Source organism: Podarcis erhardii (assembly GCF_964252035.2).
Source record: "Podarcis erhardii genome assembly, chromosome: 1".
In the NCBI taxonomy this organism is placed as follows: domain Eukaryota; kingdom Metazoa; phylum Chordata; class Lepidosauria; order Squamata; family Lacertidae; genus Podarcis; species Podarcis erhardii.
This window is the reverse complement of record NC_138497.1, coordinates 68,670,035-68,691,839: the sequence shown is the minus strand read 5'-3', so window position 1 is coordinate 68,691,839 and position 21,805 is coordinate 68,670,035. Positions and strand designations below refer to the sequence as shown.

Genomic DNA, 21,805 nt, shown 5'->3' with positions numbered 1-21,805 from the left:
TTCTTAACCCGAGGTACCACTGTACTTTTGGACTTTAGGTGCCATAACCTACTCCCTATATTGGCTAGAGTAGTATGGTGCTGAAGTGTGGCGTGACTAACAAGGCTTCAATCCATGTATTCTTTATGCTTTTATTAAAGGTTTTAGTAAAGCAACAAACAGTTTTTGATAAAATTATTTTAGGAAGAAACCTATTTCACTCAGCAGAAAATAAAAGGGGGTTGGTATCTCAAGAGCGCACTGTATATTGCTGACAGCAAGCTATGAAGTGCTTAGTAAGGAGTAAAGCAAGATGTTTAGTGAAGGAGCTCAAGCAACAGGAAGCATTGTATAGCATCAAGGGTTAATTTCAGGCAGGAGATGCCATGATGCTCAATAGTAGAGCAGAATGTAATGGCCAATAAGTAGGCTGGAAAGGAGCCTACTTTAGATGGATGTGATGTGGTAGGAAACTCAGAACTTAGAACTCAGAGGTTTTCAACCTGTTTGAGTCCACGGTTCCCTTGACCAACTACATTCTTTCTGCAGTACCCCTGTGGGGCTCGGAAGCCCAGTTATGTCACCCGTTGCCTGCAGAGCTGGCAGCCTCTCACCCGTTTTCGAACACCTTCCCTTGTGGTGTGTTCCCTTAGCATCCTTTCATCTCCCCTCTGCTTGGGAGTCCTCCAGGCAGCTGCTGTTTCTGTCCCTGACCTCTAAGCTGCCCCTCCCCCCAAGAGAGGTGCCTCACAGAGGCACCATTCGCCTGTGGAGATTATAGCCAGGGCTGCTGCAATAAACAGCTTTGCAAGGCATTGGGAGGCTGAGACATGAGAGGGCATCAGAGGAGGGAGGGAAGGGAAGGGACAGTGGCCAGTATTGCCTATGGCACCCCTGACCATCATTCAAGGCACCCCAGGGTGCCACGACACACTGATACCATGAACCACTGTCCTAGCCAACTCGAGAATGACCTGTCTCAACAATGATTTGACTCAAGTTTGAGATTCTTTCTTACAACCAAGTGAAAATATAAATTGAAGCATTTCTGGGCTTGGTAGGATAATGTCTTGGTAACTTTTTAGGCCATGATTCAAATCTAGCAGCACACTGTTAAAAAGAGACTTGTTTGAGAGATGTTGGTATGATTGGACTTTACAGTTGGTGGTTTATAACTGAGATGTTGGTATGACTGGCTTTTATAACTGAGATTATCTAAGCACATCTTTTGTTCTGTATCTTTATATATTTTCTTTTTTGGCGGTTGGTAGATAGAAAGGCTGTGAAGTCATTTGAACAAAAATGTTTGCAGAAGAACAAAATCACACCACATTCATTTTTTGTGTTTAGATTGGCTTGTGGCTTAGTTTTCATGCATTAGGGTGTTTTTTTTTAAGGAGCTCGTTCTTGTTTTGACAAGTATCGGTGATGAAAGGATACATAGGAGACTCAATTTTCTGAAAATGGAGTGATGTATTAGACTCTTGGTACATATTGTTTTAAAGCATTAAATTAGGTTAAATTACATCAGTGAGAGCAGTTTTTTCTGGCATTTGATTATTGCATAATGAGACCACTGCAGATCATGCATAGCACAGATGCTTTGTAAGTATATAATTTATATCCTACCAACTCTGATTCTGTGAGGCAGTTGGCTATGGTTTCAGACAGTTCAGCTAACTTTTTTCCAGGGTTTTTTAAAAATAGAATAAGTGGGATTGATTTTTGAACATCAAAACACCATCTACCAGGTGTCACATAGAAAACACATTCTTTCTAGAAGGGAGACACAGCAAGGTCAGGTGATGAATGAGAAGTCAATAGTGGAGATGGGACAGCAATGTATCATGTGGGGTAAAACTTTGAGACTGGGGAGGTGGGATTAATGCAGTTTGTCTTGATTGTAATGAGTAAATGATGAGGGAAGTTTCTTGCTGGACCAATAGTTAAAACAAGGTTTAAAAAGTGTGGTTAGAACAAACTATAGTTCCTTGAGTCCACTGAAAATAAGTAACTGTGGTTTGTACCAATGTAAAAGCAGAAACTTTCTCACCTAGTGCATAGAGTAGAATTCAGGCTCACTCATTATCATATATAAACCATGATTTAGATCTGAGTTGTGTTTCTTCCTATGGAAACATGCTGAAACCTCTTGTATGGTAAGTGTTTCCCTTCAAAAGAATGGCAGAAATATTTGTGGCAGAAAGTGATTTTTCAAAAATAAATGTGCTTAGGAATCAGGTGGAGTTGTTTTGGATAGAAATAGAAAGTTAGAGAAGGGTTTCAGCAGAGCTGTTACTTCTGTAAAAAGTCTACTTCTTTTTCATGTTCAAAGTATGTTCCCGATCAGTAGCATCCATGTCAAGTATGAGAATTCACTGCACTTGACCTTAGCTCAAAGGCTGAAAAGCGATTCACTAGTGAAGCTATTAGTGCTCTGTTGTGGTTCGAGGACCTGATCCCCGCGTAGTGGAATGAAAACACACGGACACGTGAAGTAAGGTTAATGGGCAAGAAAAGGCCACAACTTTATTGATTACAGCAAGTGAAAAGGTATTGGCTTAGGCATTGGATCACGTCAGTTGACCCCACCCACTCGGAGAGGGGTGAGTTTAAAACTGGAGTTTATTCACCAGTAGGTGGAGCCTGTTGATTCTAATCCAACTATAAGCTCTCCCCTGATGTCACCGAGGGTCGTGCCATGGCCTCCCGCCACACAGGCATCGGACAGAATACATGACCGCCAGATTCCTTTAACGGAATACCCAAAATTGAAGGCGTAGGCAATGGCCACACCTAGCCCTTCCACACATCACAAACAGATTATTCCAATGCCTAACCTACCCACCAATACCACGAAAGTTGTGACGATTGCTACGAGGTAGGCGAAAAAAACCACAAAGCCTAATGCCAAATGGAAAAATTCCTACCAGGCCCCCCGGACAACCAGGGCGACCAACCTAAGGTCCATAGCAAGGCCAAGAGAAAAACTGACGGGATGGCGAAAAGTGAGGGCCGCGTGGCTGGCGCAGCAGCGAGTTAAGCTGCAGTCCACGCCCCCTTCCAAGGCACCTCGACCTGGTTGGGCGCTTGACCGTGGGCGTGGTGCACCAGCCAGGTGAGTGGGTGGCAGGGGGCTAACGCCCCCTGCTTGAGGCGGAGCTCGGCTCCCGCCCACAACCCCTCCCCTCATTTGCAGGAGGAGAGGCTTTCTCCTTAACCCTTTTGACAGGCTTTCCCTCTCTGTGTCCAGTCATTTTCTTGAAGGCAAAGGATGTTGTAATAAGTAGGAGTGCCAGTCTTTGATTTAAACCTGTCTGACCTGCCTCAGCATTTCTTATGCCACTTTAAGTAGTCTTGTGACAAAAAAAAGGACTTTGTTTCTGCACACCTAGGTGATATAAGTGTTTCAGTGCTACTACATATGTTGTGATCCTTGTACAGGTCTACTTTTTCTCTTTTTACAGTTGTTTAATTGTAACCTACTGGAACTCTTTGAATAACCACATATCAAAATGCCCTTTGCCTTACAAAAATTATCCTTTGGGAGGGAAAAGGTATGCTCAAGCCTCACAGCAATTAGACCCTACATCCCTGAAGGGTTGCTGCAGAACCTTCCCCTGGAACCCCAATTGAAGGCTAATGCTTCTGGGTTATTAATATGGAAAATCAGGCTGTCAGTTGCTGGTAGTCATGATAGCAGTATGGCTGCGGAAAGTGCTCCTATCCTAGGTGTGGGATATAGTTGGACACTGTGGAAAACAGGATGCTGGGCTAGATAGGCCTTTGGTCTGATCCGAATGGTTCCTCCGTTGTTCGTATGTTAACACAGTTGGAGGAAACTCTTAAAGTTGTAAGTTTAAATGTACATAAAATGCGTGCTTGAATTCATTCTATTTGGAATGCTAGAAAGAGAAGCAAAAAAGTTTCACTCTGGCCAATGCGTCAGAGAAGGCTGGGATTTTTCCATTACAATGAGTTAAGCTACCTGATGACTCGGAAACAGGAAGTGCAGAGCTTGCACAACAGGAAGCTGAAAGTTAAGAAGCTGTGTCTGCTTGTTGGAGAGGTAGTAGCAGCAGCTGCTGCAGCAGCAATTGCTCAAAGGTTCTGAAGAAGCTTAGGGTCTCTCTCAGGAACCAGAGAGAGGAAAGTTTACTGAACTGCACAGAGGACCGAACCACATTGTTTGTTTGCAATGTGTTGCTTTGTTATTTTGTAACATTTAACTTATTGTAACTAGTATTTCGGACGGTCTTGCAGTAGAGCTTTGAAAACTCATTCTTGTGGTGGAGAGAATCCACACAAGGTCCAGATCACAGATTCTGTTGAACAACTGTAACAGAAACCTATCTGTGCTAGTGTTCTTGTCACATAGATGCTGCTACTTGCTCAGCCAAAGCTTTCCCTTCATGTTAATTTAGTTCTCTGAATTAGCCATGCCACTCTTCTATACTTCCCATTTTGAAATGCATATACAGTAGTTGCAGTACTAATTCTACTGGTTGTAAACTGTGTAAACTCCTTTATAGCCTGGACATGTTGTTAGAGTAAATTAAAGGTAGTATTGTGGAATTCTGAATCCCCCCCCCCCCAGGTGGCTCAGATTATCACATTTGTTTCCTTGTGTGAGAGGATAATGTTTAAAATTCTCTGGGTGGGATTCACCTAATGAACCCTGTCAGCAGAAGCCCTTGTGGGGATTACCTCCTCTCCTTCTCCCGTTCACTTGCACCTCCTGAAATTGGCTGGGAGGGGGTTGTTGTTCAGGAGAACTCCCCCAGAACAGCATGCAAGGGGTGTGTGTGTTGGGCCTGGCAAACTGATACACTTGTGCAGATAGAACATTTGCAGTAGTGTGATGTTAAATTCCACCCAGTGCCCATGACATACCTGTACCTGCAAATGACAGCCATAAAGAGGTATGCCTGCTAGTGATTTTGGCCTGTCTAGTAGTTGCTTGCATTTATCGCCAAGCAACAAGGTGGCAGTCCAGGCAGGAAAGGTTTCATAAAGTATCAAACAAGTTGTAAATGCGTAAAACAGATTCATTGATTTCTTTTCAGTAGGATTATTAATGTAAATGATTTGTTGTCTGATACCCTAATTAGAATTCAAACACTATTATGTGTTGATGAATCTGGTTAGATTTGTTTTTGTTTAATTGTGTTTCAAAGAAAAACTGATGCGCAGCTGGTATTAGTAATATTTAAAAGTAAAAATAGATTCTTGAATTATCTCTCACATTATATTAAGCAATTATATTGGATTTTAGTTCACTCATAATAATTCAGAGTCTGCCACCGACTGGCTTAGGTTCTAAAATAGAAGCATCAGCTGAAGGAACAGTAAGTCTTATGAATCTTTTGGAAGAGACTTTTGCCAAAAATTCTTCGATTTCTACATATAGGGTTAAAGTATGAAAAAGCTCTCTTGTAGGGCAGAGGTTAGAGACTTCTCACTGAAGCATTGCTTAACTGCCTCCTTTTTAGTTGCTGTAGCAGCTGCTGTTCATTGGAAACAAATTGGATTAATTCCATGGAAGTCTCAATTTATCCTGTGAAGTAATTGCTTTTTATCGTGATGGTACTGAGTACTTATGCTGGAAGTCTCTCCAGAAAGTGTTTGCCCAAGTTTCTGTAGTCTACCATCGTGCAATAAAAGTTGTATCAAATGATGGCAACTTGTGAGAATGCAATGCTTTCCCGTCCATTCTCTGAAAACTCCACTAGAGCTAAAAGCCTTCTGTGGGTGAAGGGACACAATTGTGTGAAAGCTTACAATAGGCTTGATTGTGCATGCATGCTTCATTCTGGGTAGTGGTTTCTAAATTAACAGCAAATTCAGGATTTTCCCCGAGGGAAATAAAAAGGAGGTTCAGTAATGCAAATGTTAATTAGAAAAATATTAATCAACATAGTTTCAAACTTACCTTTGCAGTCTATGAGGATTAGAAACCTGTATTTCAAAATGAAGTATGAGATTTTCAGGATGCTTAGCTTTGCACTGAATATCAAATTATGGATTTATGTATATGAAACTGGAATATTCAAATACCTGCAGGGGAGTAGGAAACTATCATGTCTAGACCACTCTGGATGGCAAATGGGTAACAGCTTCCATTCAGACCCAGCTCTTGTTCTCTTGAGGTGCAGCCTCTGACGTGCTTGACATCTGTAGTTCTCTCCTATAAAGAGGGCCAATGCAGAGAAATAATGCCTGCTTTCCTCTCCTCTCGTCCTCTGCACCCTCTAAATCTCTTGAGGGTTGAGCAATTTATATATTTTTAAAACCCAGCAAGATGGGGACACCTCTTCAGTTCTCTGGCACATGCAGAGGACTTGAGCGAGGGGGAGCCATGGTGATGACAACTTTTGCAGGCCATCTCATCTCCCAGCGTCCCTTGGGAATCATATAATGGGTTTTGAACATCATATATGCAAAAAAGCCCTATAGTTTGCTTATTTCGGAGGGGGGGGAGTCAACAACTTTTCACTTTGGCAACCCAAGTATCATAGGAAATTGACAATTTGGGGGTTTCATAGAGTAAGTATGGGGGGATTATCTGAGCGATTATCTAATGAAGATTATAAGTGGGTAGAAATAGGGCTTGTGAGCACTAAGTTCAGCTGAAATCAGGAAGTGAATTCTGTTTCTTTTTGTTTTCCCTGACTTCAAATAAAAAATTAGATCCTCTGTTTTTGCCTTACTTTTACTAACCTGTGTTAAGAAATACATTGAATTGAAATGAATTACTTATTTTATTTTGGATTATTTCTAATCTTACTCAAATAATATCAAAGTGTTGAACAATATACACAGGAAAAACATCAGAGAAAGAAACTAAATAGCCGAATACATAGCAATCACTACAAATGAGTAACAAATCAGTTTCCATGTTGCCTCTTCAGTATTTGTGTATTACCTTTGTTGTGCTCAGCAAACATGTAGGTGGGGGAAGCAGTGGGGATGAGTATGCTGTCACCTCACGGTCCAACTCATGAAAGGTGACCTTCTGAAGCAGGGAGCCTTCTGTACGTGTGAAATCTAAGCATTTTAGAACCCTGCTTTTCCAGAATCCTGAAATAGGGGTAGAAAGTCTTCTCAAGTCTTCCCATACCACACAGTTGTTCTCAGTGAGTTGAAGGATGATGGAAACAATGATGAACATAGAATGGAGGAGCTCGGTTGTTTGCTCCCACTGCCCCCTTCATGCAGTTGCTGAGCCACACATGGCAACACTTGAGCTGGACTTGTGTCTGGTTGTGATCAACATGTGGATGGTCTTTGTAGACCAGAGATGGAAACCTAGTGCCCTCCAGCTGGCTTGGGTATACCAATAGCATAAATATAACCATAATTTAAAAGCTAGCAGGTAGTTTTCAAAGCCGTTCTTAAAATGCCTTTCTCTTCTCCAAATTCCAAACCAGCAAGCAGAAGTGAGTGAACTGGTGGGAGGCAAACGCTTCAGCCAGAAGTGCTGAAGCCAAAATTCATTCCCACCCCAAGCTGTTGGTCGAGGCCACTAGGACCCAGAAGGCTGCATACACAGAACCTAGGAATAGTGCTGGAGGGTATCCTTTGCCCAGCTGATCTGCTTTTTGCAGGTTGCTTTAGCATTTTATCTCTACCCTACCACTACTTGTGAGTGGACTCAGCTGGGATTAAAAGAGGAAGTCTGGCATTTTTAGCCTAGTCCAGAAGTTTCTAAAAAGCAGAGCTCAGTGGTTGCATTTATTTCCTTATGTAACCTGAGTTCTAAGTGGCTTGGCTTCTTTCCTCCTTTTGCAATTCTTGTTCTGTCCTTTTCATAATTTAATATAGGTAAAAGTCTAAACACTCCTGAATTCAGTGTTGTCAAGAGCCATGCTGCTTTGTCTCCAGAATATTTAAATATCAGCGCTACATTGCCATGTGTAAACTGTGCTTCAATAGGAGATCTTCACAAATAAATCAAAGAGCAAATACATTTGAAGCAAAGATAAATACGTTGCTAGATGGTAACCCCAGATTATGGCTTTAAAAGGTTTGCTGCCTGAAGTGATTTGGAGCAAATAGGTGGGGCTTTTCCTCTTGTCTGGAGGGATGAAGACATTATTCACTGGAAGGCCTATGTTTGAATGAGTCGCTTTTGGTAACTGCCATTGTTTATATACATAGATCTTTGTTTGCTTGGGGACTCAAAGTGGATGAAACCATTTATGGTATGCATTTGTTGAGTACAACAAAATACTGTGTACCACTGTTAAGCTGCAAATGCATTAACTCAGAGTTCTCATGTTAATCAGAAAGAGTTTACTGCAAAAACTTCCTAAACTCCTGCCAACTGTCCTGCTTTTCCCAGTCTTGATAGCATCCTGGACTCAGTCTTGTCCATCCATATAATTGAGTCATTTGCTACCTTTTCTTACGATAGAAGCTGACACCCCTGCTCTGAAAAGGAGAGCCTAGAAAGTTCTCTAGAATTAAGCCAAGCCCACTTTGCATTTTAATTATTTGTGTAAGATTCCTTGCCATGCCCTTCTCCTTAAGGTCCCAAGGAAGGTTACAGGAGAACAATCATCCTTAAATGGACTAGTTAACCAGTGTAAGAATATTTTGACCCTTTGTCTTGTTTTTATTTGTTTGGGACACTTCTATCCCACATTTCTTTCATCATGGAACTCAGTGGAAAGGCTGAGTCCGAGAACACAACTCTGAATTGATTGACCAATTTCTGATTAAGTTTGTCTTGGACTGAATGTATGAGAAGATTTCTCAAAATCATCTCCTGATTGTGGAGCATCATGAAATAAAATCGTATCAAAACATCTATAAAATATTTTCACATATCTTAATATATTAAGCTTTTCTGTTTCCTCCTGCAGTGTTTGATTGTTGGAGGTGGACCCTGTGGTTTGCGGACTGCCATAGAACTTGCCTTTCTAGGAGCCAAAGTCGTTGTTGTGGAGAAACGAGACACTTTTTCAAGAAACAATGTGCTTCACCTCTGGCCTTTTACTATTCATGATCTTCGAAGCCTAGGAGCAAAGAAATTCTATGGAAAGTTCTGTGGAGGATCCATTGATCACATTAGTAAGTATCATTCACTAAGAATGGACATTGCATGAAAGTTCAGTGTGAATACATCTCTAGCTACACGGCAGGAATTTTGGCTGCAGCTCATTACACAGCTGTGTGCAGACACCTTCTGTTGAATTCATTTGAGCTTGTACAGGGTTGTAGCTCTTCTCCTGATATGGTATACCAGTATATCACAACAGATTTAACCGATGAAGCCTGTATCCACTGTAGGAAACAGCCCATGCTGGGTATTTTTGGAAGAAGATGAAAGAAATGTTTCAGTATATAGAGAACAGAACATGGCATCCCACTCCTTCTAGCAGGTGTCCCCTACCCATATTTTTAGCAAGTTTTGTATAAATTGAATGCCAACACATTTCTTCAAATTTTCAAGAAGGTTAAGTTGACAGCCCTCATTTTTCAAATTTATGTTTTATTATTTAAGTATATCCCATCTTTCCTCAAGAACCTCAGCTCAAGGCAGCTCACAAAAATTAAAACAATGGATAAATCAGATAGCTGTGTGTGTGAGAGAGAGTCGGTGTGGAGTGTTCATGCTCACTTTTGCCGTGGCCACTGCTGGTTTGTGGCTGTTGGACTGAAAAAAGTTACCTACCTTTTTTTCTATTTCTTAAGCGCGCGCACACACACAGACACTGAAATAAGCTGAGGGAGCTAGTGAGTTGTGATCAGCATGGATTAAGGTACCACCCAATTAATTTTTTAAAAAAACATATAATTATTCTAGTTAAATCTCTTTCTCTCTGTGTATTGCAGTTGCTTAGATTTGCATATAGTGGATTCCTGGTATCCTTTTACCCTGCTGGTAAAGTTATCCAGGATACTTAAAAAAAGAGAAAGAAAACCATGAATTAGCAAATCAGTTGGCTAAACTGAAAATAGCAACATTGGAGTGCTTTTTCTTCTGAAGGCCTTCACTGTATTAGGAAACAAGTATATCTGCCACTGCAATGAAACGTACGTTCAAATGTTGACTAATGCACATCCTAAAATAACCATATTGTTTCTCTTTTGCAGGTATTAGGCAGCTTCAGCTCATCCTCTTCAAGGTTGCACTTATGTTGGGAGTTGAAATCCACGTGAATTTAGAATTTGTGAAAGTTTTGGAACCTCCTGAAGATCAAGAAAATCAAAGTATGGCATGACTTTCGTTAAGAAAAGTATTGCACAGAAATAAGGCGATCAGTTTAAACCTTAAGGAATTGGGTATTCTGCTTGGTGTGAGTGAGCGCATTTAATTTAAATCTGTTTGGTCTCTTTCTATTGGCATTTTGGCTATACCTTATGCCAAATAAACTTCAGTTCAGCTTGCTTGAATGGAGTTTGAATGTTTTCTCCAATAAGTTCAAGGATGCCTGGAGCAAGGTTTTCTGGGCAAGAGGGTGATTGCACTGCCTTGGCTTTGCTTCCACAGCTAGAAATTCTCCTTCAAAATTAGTTGAAAGCTTAATTTTATTTTAGCAACTTTTAACTTTTTAAAAAAATGTTTAGCTTCCATGGACCACCTAACCTAGTATGCCTCTCTCTGTGGAAGGGCCCCTTTCCTCAGAACAACAGGCAGTGACAATAGGGATGTGAGCTGCGGTTTAAATATGCTGCCCTCTTGCTACCTGAGGTAATTTTCTCAGTTTACCTCATGGTAGGGCTGGCTGTGCTGTGCAGTCTTTACATGGACTTCTCTCGTGTTGCTTGGAGCCCACAGGTGTTGACAATGCAGTTTGAATTACTCACTGTTTGACCACTTGTGTGGCTGACTGACCTACTCCTTTCAGAAATAGGTTGGCGTGCTGAATTTCTCCCAATGGATCATCCTTTGTCAGAATATGAATTTGATGTTGTTATTGGTGCCGACGGCCGCAGAAACAGCTTGGAAGGTATGTTGTAAAAGTTGTAGCAAAATGCCTGCTTGTTTTCTTACTACAGGAATGGCTGTAGAAGTGGGATAATGACTGGTTTTAAATTACTGCTTTTTTAGTTTTTTACAGAAAAGTTACATTCTTGCTTTTAAAAGTCATTTTATTGTCATATATATTGCTTTTATTCTACTTGCCTTCAAACAGAACCAGAGCAGCTAACAATGTTTATAAAATGTGGCATTAAAAACCAAGTTAAAACACCATTCATCGTAAAATACATTAACAGCTGTGTATCACATTGTGCTTGTGGATTTTTTATTTCATTTTTTTTTTTACATTGTGGAATAATACCTGACAGAAAGGTTTCATGGTTTTATCAGGAACGGCACAAGCAAGTCAACAATGGCCTACATTTTGTGTTGTAGGCCATGTGTATTCAAAATAATCATCACCTACAGTGCCTGCTGGGGATCTGGTGAAGACGTCTGAAGGAATAATTAGGAAGATATGATTTTAAGAACAGTCACTTAGGGCAAGGATTTGAGGAAGAAGAAACAGCTGAAGGAAAGGAATATTCTGTTGCAATAGCTGCAAAATAATAATTAGGGAAAATTCCAACCCTCTGAGTCGGCTTCTCTCAATGAGACAGTAGTTGAGCAGTTCTTGCTAGCCATATCACATGAACCAACCTAGTTAAGTATGTACTCCCATTGGACTTAATTAGGTGATTTTTTTAAAATTTGGCTTATCAAGAAATGCCAGTGAAACACCAAAGGCAATGGGAGTAGATGCCATGGGGAATTGTAGGACCCTGGTGCATGCCAGTTTCATTTTTGAGAACACGAGTGTATCTCCTCTCTGCCCTTTATACACTTAGGAAACATTGGTGCACTGAACCTGTTGAATAGTTCTAAGGGGTTCTTAAGCCCAAGTGACTCATGAGGCTCAGTTGTATTCCATGTAACTTTCCTCCCCACTGGTGAGAAACCAGATTGTGGGAGGGGAGCATTTTGTGTGGGCAACCAGTAAGGGAGTCAGGCAACTCTGTTGAGTTGTTCTTCATTCCAAAAACAAAACCACTTGGGACAGGGGGAAGAATCATGCGGGTGAACATCATGAGAAGTTTGGGTCCCTGTGTCATGGGAAACATGACTCCCTTTATGGGGGCCGATGCACATTTCATTGCATATCTAGTCCACAGCATCAGTGTTTTTTAAAATTAACACTGAATGTGGACTTTAGGACTGCATCATGGAGAAGACGTTTATCTCCCCGCATGAAAATCACTCTCCATGTGGCTCTTACTTTTAAGGAAAAAAACCTCCCATCAGCACCCATGCTGCATTGGGTTATGCGGAAGCAAAGGAAGATATACAGGGCTGGTTTCAAGGCGGAGGATGGAAGAAAATGGGCAGAAATGGAAGCACAAAGTGTTAAGCAGGAAAGGGGAACCTACGGACCTGCAGGTGTTGTTGGACTCCAGTTCCCATCACTCCCAGCCACCATGACCAATATGATGGGATAATGAGCTGCTTGTGCTTAAAAGCTTGGTCCCTCAGAGTTTGCTCAGCGTAGCAAAGCTCTGCCTTGAGCGGAGCCCTTTGGCATGGCTCCGTCAGTCGCTGGTAGAATCCGACTGTGGGCGTCTGCGGAAGCGTTTCCAACATAAAAGCTGCTTAACGGAAACGCGTCTCCTGGATTCTCTGCGTGACAGTTTCCGGCGAGGGGTGGGGGTCCCTAAAGGGGGCCTTGATACCTCCTCACTGTTCTCACTGGAAGTATCCCAGAGCCTCCCCTCCGACTCCCTTTCCCTTGGAGCTCCTGCTCCCCCCCTACTGGTTCCCTCTTCTGCTGCAGAGTCTCTCCTATTCTCCTGGAGCCTTTCCACCGCCTGTTCTTCCGATGGCAGTTCCCTGACAATCAATGACCAGGAATGATGGGAATTGTAGTCAAGCAATGTCTTGAGGGCCACAGGATCCCCATCCTGGCTGTTAAGTGGGTTGTAAGTACAACGTTCACAAAGGATTTGAAAGATGAAAATATGCCTGTGGTGGAAAAGGAGAGGAATTGAGGTTTGGCAAGATGACTAACATGAGGAATCTGCCTTGGGTGATAAGGCAACTACTTTGTAGCAGGTGTGGTTTCAACTAATAAACAGGTAATAGGGAAGCAGAAAGGAGGAACTTGAAATAGGTGAAGCAGGATATTATTATACAATGAATCAGAATTTGGCTGGGATAATTGAATGAGGAAAGTGCGCACAGTAGCAACACCGTAGGAGTTGATGTTAATTTATGATCCTCAAAAACAATATTTGGGGTGGGGGGTGAGCTTTCTTCCAGACAGGTACCAGAAAGACATAATCTTGGACTGAGAACCATCAACCAGCTACTGCCAGAAGTTTGTATTTTTACAGTTATTAGCTAAGAGTTGAACAAATGGCTAATTTAAAAATTGCACTGTGAGAGATGATGCTTTTTGCTTTTCATCTTAAACTTATGAAAATACTTTGGTTAGAGCTGAGCAGCAGATGAATGATGGTTGGGTTGCTTTTCTGTACTAGGCTTTAGGAGGAAGGAATTTCGTGGAAAGCTGGCGATTGCAATCACTGCCAACTTTATAAACAGAAATACAACAGCAGAAGCTAAGGTGGAGGAGATCAGTGGTGTTGCTTTCATCTTCAATCAAAAATTCTTCCAAGATCTGAAAGAAGACACAGGTGGGTTATCTGATCTTTTTTTTCCTCCATGGCAAAGGAAAATAAAGAATAATAAGAGAACCTAACTCACTAGCAGTTCTGTACCAGTTACTAAATTGAGTGATGGCGATTACTTCATTTCAGACTACTGAAAGCAGATATATTTATCCTTATTCTCCCCCAGTTGCGTCTCTTACATGAAGTTTTGTAAATTTCTTTCTTAAAGTGTACACAAATATTTTCAGTAGCACAGATTTCCCCCCCTGAGTACCTAAGGCCTGTGTGGTGCGCATGAAATTTAGCCAATATTTTATGGCTTGTTGTTTTTCTTGCTATATGATTAGCTATATGCTGTTTGACTCTGTTAACTCTGCTGTTAACTCTGAGAGTTGAAGAAACATGATCCATGACTGACCGGTTTTGAGCTGGGTCTGGCCATCTTTCAGCCCAATGTACCTTCGCAGTATCAACTTCCTGTGAAAATGCAGTTTAGGAACCAAGAGGAAGTCTCTTGTTGTTGTGGCTGCTGTTGTAAATATATCTCAGTTACTCATACTCATTTTTGGCATCACTGTAGACATTTATTAAATGTACAATTAGGAGCCTAGTAGATGTGAGTAAATTCAAACCAGTTAGAGCTAAGTAGAAGCGTAGACCATTGTTTTGATGACCTTTATAAAAACTATTAAAATACACAACTGGAAATGCTGATTAGCTGCACAGGAGCTAATTCACAGTATTCTTTGAAATAAACATGAGATGGATACAATTTGGCTGTGATCCAGCTGCATTGGAGTTTTGAAGTAAACAAATCATTACAACTGTTCTGTGCTCCTAAAATAAGGAACAGGTTTGTGCCAAATGTTGAGTAGATAAAGGAGAAATTTGCACAGCTATAAACCTGCCTGAAATTCAGAATTGGCACCTGAGAACCTGCTGTTTGGTATGCAAGTAAGATCTGAGGGATCAACAGGTGCCGGGGCAGAGCCTTTTTGGTGGTGGCACCACATGTTTAGAACTCCCTTCCTAGGGAGGTATCTATGGCTATGTAATTACTGTTTTCTAAGAGAATGTATAAGGCGGGAGTCACCTAACAAATATTGTGAGCAGAAGTGATGTGCAAGGGCTTGCACAGTGGGGCTTTTCCTCATCTTCTAGTTCTGCACTCCCGCAAAATTGGCTCCAAAGGGATCAGGAGACCCCCCCCCCCCATAAACACACACAGCAGAGCATGAGGAGAGGGAAGAGAATTATTTCCTCTGGCAAGCTGATATGCTTGTGCAGATTGTACGTTTGTAATAGCATGGCATTTGTTTGCAAGCTCTTAACCACTGCTGATTTTAATTATGGTTTAAACTGTCATTTGTTGAATGTATTGTGTTTCTGGTGCTTTGTGTGTGAAATATCTTTCTTCCCTAGGAATTGACCTGGAGAATATTGTTTACTATAAAGATAGCACCCACTATTTTGTGATGACTGCAAAAAAGCAGAGCCTTTTGGAGAAGGGCGTCATAATCGATGTAGGTATTCAAATGTGGGTTAAGGCCTTTCTATCATATGCTAGCTTGGAGGGAGCCTATAAACCACAGTTTCCTTCTTCAGATGTCACAGGAAGCTGTGGTTTAAGAAAGGTAGCTTCACTTACCCCAGGGGCACAAGAGGAGAGGTGAGGAGGGAGCATGCACTTGGCTAGTATCCAACCCAATAAACCATGTAATCATCCCAATCAAATAAACCTTTAAATATATACATATCACTCACACTTTGTATTACCCCAGGAGTGTTGAACTTACATCTTGCAGACCAAATGTGGTCCCCCAGGCCATTTTCAGGAAGCCCCACCCATTACCCTATACCTGACACTGTATGTGAGTGTGTAGGGGTAGGACTTCAAAAGAACAAGCTCAAAGCTCCCAGTTGTTCCTTGGATCCAGCAAGGTGAGTTCCCACCAGTCCATCAGCTGATGGGAGGATTGCAGCACACTACTGGGTACCCTGAATTTCCTCCTTCGAATCGTGGTGGTTTGAAGGAGGAGCATAGAGGAGAGATCATTCGAAAGCACAGTTCCATTCTCTCATCAGCTGATGGGTGAATCTGATCTTACCTTCAATCCCTTCACCTGGATTTAGTGTGAATAAACAAACAGGCAGGTTTCCAGGGGCGTGGTTACGACCACAGCACTCCTTCCCCAGTTCTGCTGCTGCTGAGCTCCACAGGGCTAAACCATGGTTTGGCTTAGCATTACATCCAATCCAAGCCTTGTATTCTGCTTTCCCCAGACAAATCATGAGTGGTAAGCCGAGATCAAACCTTGGCTCCAGGCTCATGGTTTATTTGGCATGAGACACACAATAGGGTCAGGTTCAGACATAACTAAGCCCAACCATGTTTTATCCCTAGGTAGCATGACAGCAAAAGGATCCATGGTTTAATCTAGTATTGCGTGAAAGCCAGATCATGGTCTCTAAACTTGACTTAAATATACTGAGTAACATAAGATAAATACATCAATACATTTTTAAAAGAAAGAAGTCAGAATATAACCTGAATCTTATCAAACCTTCAGTTCTTCCCATGTGGAATATCATAATCTTTTTTGTGTAGCAGTTGTGCAAACATCCAAAGATCTCTAATGATATAGTTTTGTCTTCCAATGTAGGATTATATTGATACTGAAATGCTACTCTGTGGGGAAAACGTAGACCAAGACAATCTGCTGTCCTATGCAAGAGAAGCTGCCGATTTTGCAACCGATTACCAACTGCCTGCCTTGGATTTTGCAATTAATCACTACGGTCAACCAGATGTAGCCATGTTTGATTTTACTTCCATGTATGCCTCTGAAAATGCTGCATTAATACGCGAGAGACACAGACACCAGCTGTTGGTTGCTCTTGTTGGAGACAGTTTACTAGAGGTAGTGTGTCGTTGTCACCCTTTTTAAAAAAAAAGTTTAGGCAGGTGGCTTCTTTGATACCATGGAACACCTTGGAGATTTTAGCAATTACATATTCAAAGCTGTGCAGCCATGAGAGCTCGAAAGTTATTTTTTATTTAAAAGCTGGAGTTCCAGGATCTTATGTAAATACATGGCTTGTGCCAAATCATAGTGAGTTTGTTAATTTTAAATAATATGGAACATAAGATCTTCATTGGGTTGTATCTAGTGCTCCACACACATAGTTCTGCTGACCCAATGGGGCTTCAGTTTCCTCTCCTTATCTCCATGTACCCCCATATCTGCTCTGGACGTTCCCCCAACTCTCCAGAGCTGATTGATTGGGGGAGTGGGGTGGGGAGCTGGAGGGGAAAAGAGAGGAGAAGGAGGCTCCATCATGCACATGGAAGTTTGTTTCACCAGCAGAGCTGCAACATTGGAGAGGGTCCATTGTTCCCAAGAGAACAGAAGTAGGATTTGAATTTTGCCTGTTCAGGCTACAATGAAAAACAATAAGTTTGATTTGGACATGTTAGCTCACATCGGTGGAATCCCTTACATTCTCCCAGCAAATGGATATAGGCCCCTGTGGATCTAGAGCTTTTTACTAACTCCACTACATTCTGTGGGCATTTGTCTTTTCCATTTGGCAGGATGATATCATATGTGACTTGTAAGCAGATACTTTAACCAGTCACCACATTAGGGGACATATTGATTAAATGTTTTGTGCCAATATGGTGGAGTTGCTGATTTGAAGTCTCTAAGAACAGTTTTCTACCATTCTGAAGAGCACAGTAATAGCTGTGTGGTCATTTCAGAATGATCATGATGTTAGATTTCATCTAATATGTTGATGTTATTTCACAGCCGTTCTGGCCCATGGGCACTGGTTGTGCAAGAGGGTTCCTGGCTGCGTTTGACACAGCGTGGATGGTGAAAAGTTGGGCCCAAGGAAAGCATCCACTTGATATCCTTGCGGAAAGGTTGGCATCTCTTGTTTGTTCTTCCCATGTATTACAGTGAAACCAAGCAAACTTCGATTTTTCAGGGGCCTGGGTTGATCCATTTTATTTATTTATTTAAATTTATGTACTGCTTCATTGTAGAACGGCCTCAAAGTAGTTTACAAAAAAAAGTGAAACAGTAAAATTGTTATTAAAAAAATTACAACCATAATTTAAAACACACAGAAAGTCAAAACCAAAATAGACCAGACTAAGGCAAATAAAAACTCTCACAAACATTATGAACATCTGGGTAGGCATGTCTAAATAAGAATGTCTTCAGCAGGTTTTGTGTTTTTCTGTTGTGAAGAGCCCTGAGGCCTTTGGATGAAGGGCAGAATACTAAATAAGTAAGTAAGAATCAAAGAGCTGCTGAGGATTTATTAGGATGGCATTTTGTGTGTTGAGTAATGAAGGCAAGAGTCTGGACTTAGAGAAAGGGCATATAAGGGCTGAGAAAGCATGTTTGTGGATGACAAAAAGATAGTACAGTCGTACTTGGAATCCTCACTGACTAATAATGATTGGGTGAATCTATATCCGATGCTGTTTTGTGGTTGAAGGAGCTGCTTCCTTGTGTGAAGGGGGAAAAAATCAAAGCCATATGATCTTGGGTGATGTAATCTTATTTCTTCCTAGCTATTTTCCTGCTTGAGGAAGACATACTTAACGTCTGTCTCAGTTGTTCCCACCCCAGTCATTTATCATGTTTAGACAATGTGTTCAAGTATTGTGTTCGACATTCTAAATATATGCAGGGAGTACATAAGGTAAAGAAAACACTGTAAGATAGAAAGCACACACACACACTTGCAACCTTTTGTTTTTACCTTCCAGAGAAAGCATTTATAGGCTATTACCTCAGACGACACCTGAAAATATCACTAAGAACTTTGACCAGTACACCATTGATCCTGCAACACGTTATCCAAACTTGAACTCAAGTTGTGTTCGACCTCATCAGGTAAGCTGGGGTACATGAGAAATGCCTGTCTCCAGCTAAGTTCTACTCAAGAGCAGGCCAATTAAAATTAATGAACCTTAGTTACGTCTGCTAATTTCAGAGGGTTTACTCTGAATATGACTAACATTGAATACAACCCACAAGCTCTAGAAAGCAGTGTGAATGCTTACCTATGCTCTGTAAATGACTGACTTTTGTAGAAAGGTCAAGTCACTCAGCCTCCAATTCCCTAGATAAAGCAATGTTTGTATAAGCGAAACATTTGAGAGATTTGGAGATACAGACCCAATTAGGATGATCACATCAGGCTTCATAAATCATGGTGCTCCTGGTTTATATTCCAGGTTTGAGTCAGAAATTTTGATAACCTTTCATGTTACTTGATGGGAAAATGTTGGTATGACAGGCCTATTTTGAGTCTGAATAATTAGCAGATTGAGAATTCAGGGTTGTTATAGCAAGTATTGTATTTTATGGGGTGTGTCTTTCCTTAGGTGAAGCATCTGTACATTACAAATGAGCTTCAGCCATTCCCTCTAGAAAGAGCAGACTCCATTAGAAGATCAATTGGACTTTCAAGACATGGTATGAAATGCATGTTTTGTTATTATGCTTTTTACATCCTATAAATGGTGAGGGGAGGGGAGATTTGTAGCTTTGGACAAGTGACTATATATATATATATATTTTAAATCTGCTATTTCAGAATCTGATATAAGGCCAAACAAGCTTTTAACCTGGTGTCAAAAACAAACAGAAGGATACAGGAATGTTAGTGTCATGGACCTCACTACTTCATGGAGGAGTGGCCTTGCCTTATGTGCAATTATGCATCGCTTCAGACCTGACCTCATGTAAGTTCTTATGTCTTTTATATGTGTAATGCTAGCTAATTGCAGGTTCTGCCACCTACAAAAGTATAGACTTGGGTAAAGCCAATCAAAACAGTGAGGAGAGTTTGTTTCCCTTTTTAACATCTTTTTTTTGCAACTAAGCATGTATTTGCTCGTTTTTTCCTTCGTGAATGTCCTTGGCTCAGTACTAAATAAAGTAAAAATGCAAGGTATACAGTTTCCAAGAACTACTACTTGAGATTTTAACTGTATCGTTTTTGCTTACTTTTGTCGGAGTCTGAATTGCTTTTTTTTTTTTTTAAAGCAAGAAACCGCTATAATTCTTTGCAAATATACATGGGAAGATGATATTTGCGGAAAAAAGAATCCCATAGCTTTACTAGGTCTGTGCCAAAAGGGCTCACTGCAACACAAAACATTCAGGATATATACACTACCAATTCTTGAATTGGTATTGGATGGCCAACTTGATATGACTTGTTATGATGGTAAGGATCCAAACCCTGGGGAGACATCCAACAGTTGGTTCTATGGGTGTTTCCTTGCCTGTTACGCACAGAGTAGTGTGCTACACCATTACCTTCACCAGGCCCTTCAAGAATGAGTGTTCATTCTTCTACTGATGATTTGGCCAGTTTGATTTGCCAGGGACTTGGAAGCATTGTTACAAATGTAGAACTTTGGATTATAAACCCCTTCTGGAAGCTGTCTTTGTATTCCTGCCGTGACTGTATCAGCTCCCAAGTTGGGAGTGATGCAGAAACCATGCAGTTAGTGCCATATGGGGATTTTTTGGGGATAGCCTGAATAAAAGACATTTTAGAATGTGTATGTTAAGCCTTAAGCTCTGTTTTGTATTGTTACCCAAGCCAAAGAACGTGATCTGCCTAAGTAACCTTCTGCCCAGATTATTTAGGGGGCAGCAGAAAAGAACTCAGGGTGGCCCTACACCTTAAAGCCGTTCCTCCCCATGGATTTGTTTTGAGGTGCAGACAGTGTCAAAAATATCTGGTCATGGCACTACTAGAGAAATAGTCTTTACTAGCAGATTTAAACACTGTACATCAGGCATGACCAAACTTGGCCCTCCAGCTGTTTTGGGACTACAACTCCCATCATCCCTAGCTAACAGGACCAGTGGTCAGGGATGATGGGAATTGTAGTCCCAAACGTTTGGCCATGCCTGCTGTACATGATTGGATGGAGGTGGTTTTGTGGGGGGGGGGTTGTCTTACTCCTATGAAAGTACACCTTAGAGTTAAAATGGCTGCTTCAGTAAGTAGCCACAAACACCTGAGAACTAACTGGAGGAGGGCTTGTGCTCCACTGTTGTCCCCCTCCCCCTCTTGTCTTTATTGTTGCTGCTGCTTGGGGCTATGCTCTTGGACTTGATGGCAACACTCCTTAATTCTGAGGGCCTTCTGACAGTTTGTTGAATCTCTTTCTGTTCTTGCTTTCTGATAGTGCTGACAAGGCACTTAGAAAGGTCTGGCTTACCATTTCCCATGGCTTTTATCACCAGTGTGAGAGGGAATGGTTGGAACCAGCAAATGGCAAATGCATCTCTTTAGGAGATAAGGTATGGTGCTGCTAGTTGCCTTGAAGGGGGCAGTAGCGAAGTGGTGAAGGGGGAAGCCTCCTTTGACACTAATTGATCTGTCTGGCTGCAACCTGTTCAGGTTAAGGTGCTCAAGCATGTAATTATTCCTGGATGACAGAGATTACCTAGACCCATTTCAGTCATTATTTGGCATGGCTTGCGAACTGAAACTGCCTTGGTTGATGACATTTGTTGAGAGAGGGTGCAGTCTAGCTCTTGCTAATTGATCTGGACTTCTCATTGCCTATCTCATGGACCATGGTATACTTTTTGGGTGGCCTGTCCTGTTGAACGTGGGAGATGCTGTGCTCAAGGACTTCCATTTCTGTTTGAGGGGTTGAAAGTAGCATGGAGTTTTCTTCTTCATAAATCCATTGCATTTGTTATGGTGCTCTGCAAAGTTCTGTTCTGCCCACCATACTATTTAACATCAACATTAAACTGCTAGGAGAGGTTTTCTGGAAGTTGGGGTTTAGGTAGCATGAGTATGCTTCTGCAGTCTCACTCTGCCTTTTTCATCTAATGTGGTTAAAGGTTAGATGAGGATGTCTGACTCTGAATTATCCATAGTGAGATGGATGGGGCTTAGTATACTGAAGTTGAATCCAGATAAGAGAGGGGCACTGTTGGTTGGTGGTTTAATCAACCAGGGCTGTGGAACTCATCTGCTTTTGGATAGCATTGCATCCTCTCTCAAAGATCAGGTTCACTGCTTAGGGATCTTCTTCAATCTGGCATGGTTTGATTTATCAAGTTACATGTTGAATATCACCAGCTGTGTCCCCTTCCTGAAAGGAAATCATAAGTATAATGGCTAAATCCTT

The 21,805-nt window shown here is 41.4% G+C and overlaps 1 protein-coding gene across 12 annotated transcripts in view; it reads left to right on the top strand.

Moving 5' to 3' along the window:
* MICAL2 (microtubule associated monooxygenase, calponin and LIM domain containing 2) overlaps window positions 1-21,805 on the top strand; it is a 152,030-nt gene that overhangs the window by 36,565 nt on the left and 93,660 nt on the right. For all 12 annotated transcript variants that reach the window (XR_014160775.1, XR_014160776.1, XR_014160777.1 and 9 more), the window contains exons 3-12: window positions 8,847-9,054; window positions 10,081-10,197; window positions 10,836-10,937; window positions 13,483-13,638; window positions 15,037-15,137; window positions 16,278-16,535; window positions 17,427-17,542; window positions 18,401-18,527; window positions 19,022-19,112; window positions 19,234-19,381. Coding sequence is in view for 9 of the 12 variants with exons in the window: in XM_081878739.1 (XP_081734865.1) it covers window positions 8,847-9,054; window positions 10,081-10,197; window positions 10,836-10,937; window positions 13,483-13,638; window positions 15,037-15,137; window positions 16,278-16,535; window positions 17,427-17,542; window positions 18,401-18,527; window positions 19,022-19,112; window positions 19,234-19,381 (1,424 nt within the window). In the remaining 3 variants the exon portion in view is untranslated. The remainder of the gene's footprint in view (window positions 1-8,846; window positions 9,055-10,080; window positions 10,198-10,835; window positions 10,938-13,482; window positions 13,639-15,036; window positions 15,138-16,277; window positions 16,536-17,426; window positions 17,543-18,400; window positions 18,528-19,021; window positions 19,113-19,233; window positions 19,382-21,805) is intronic.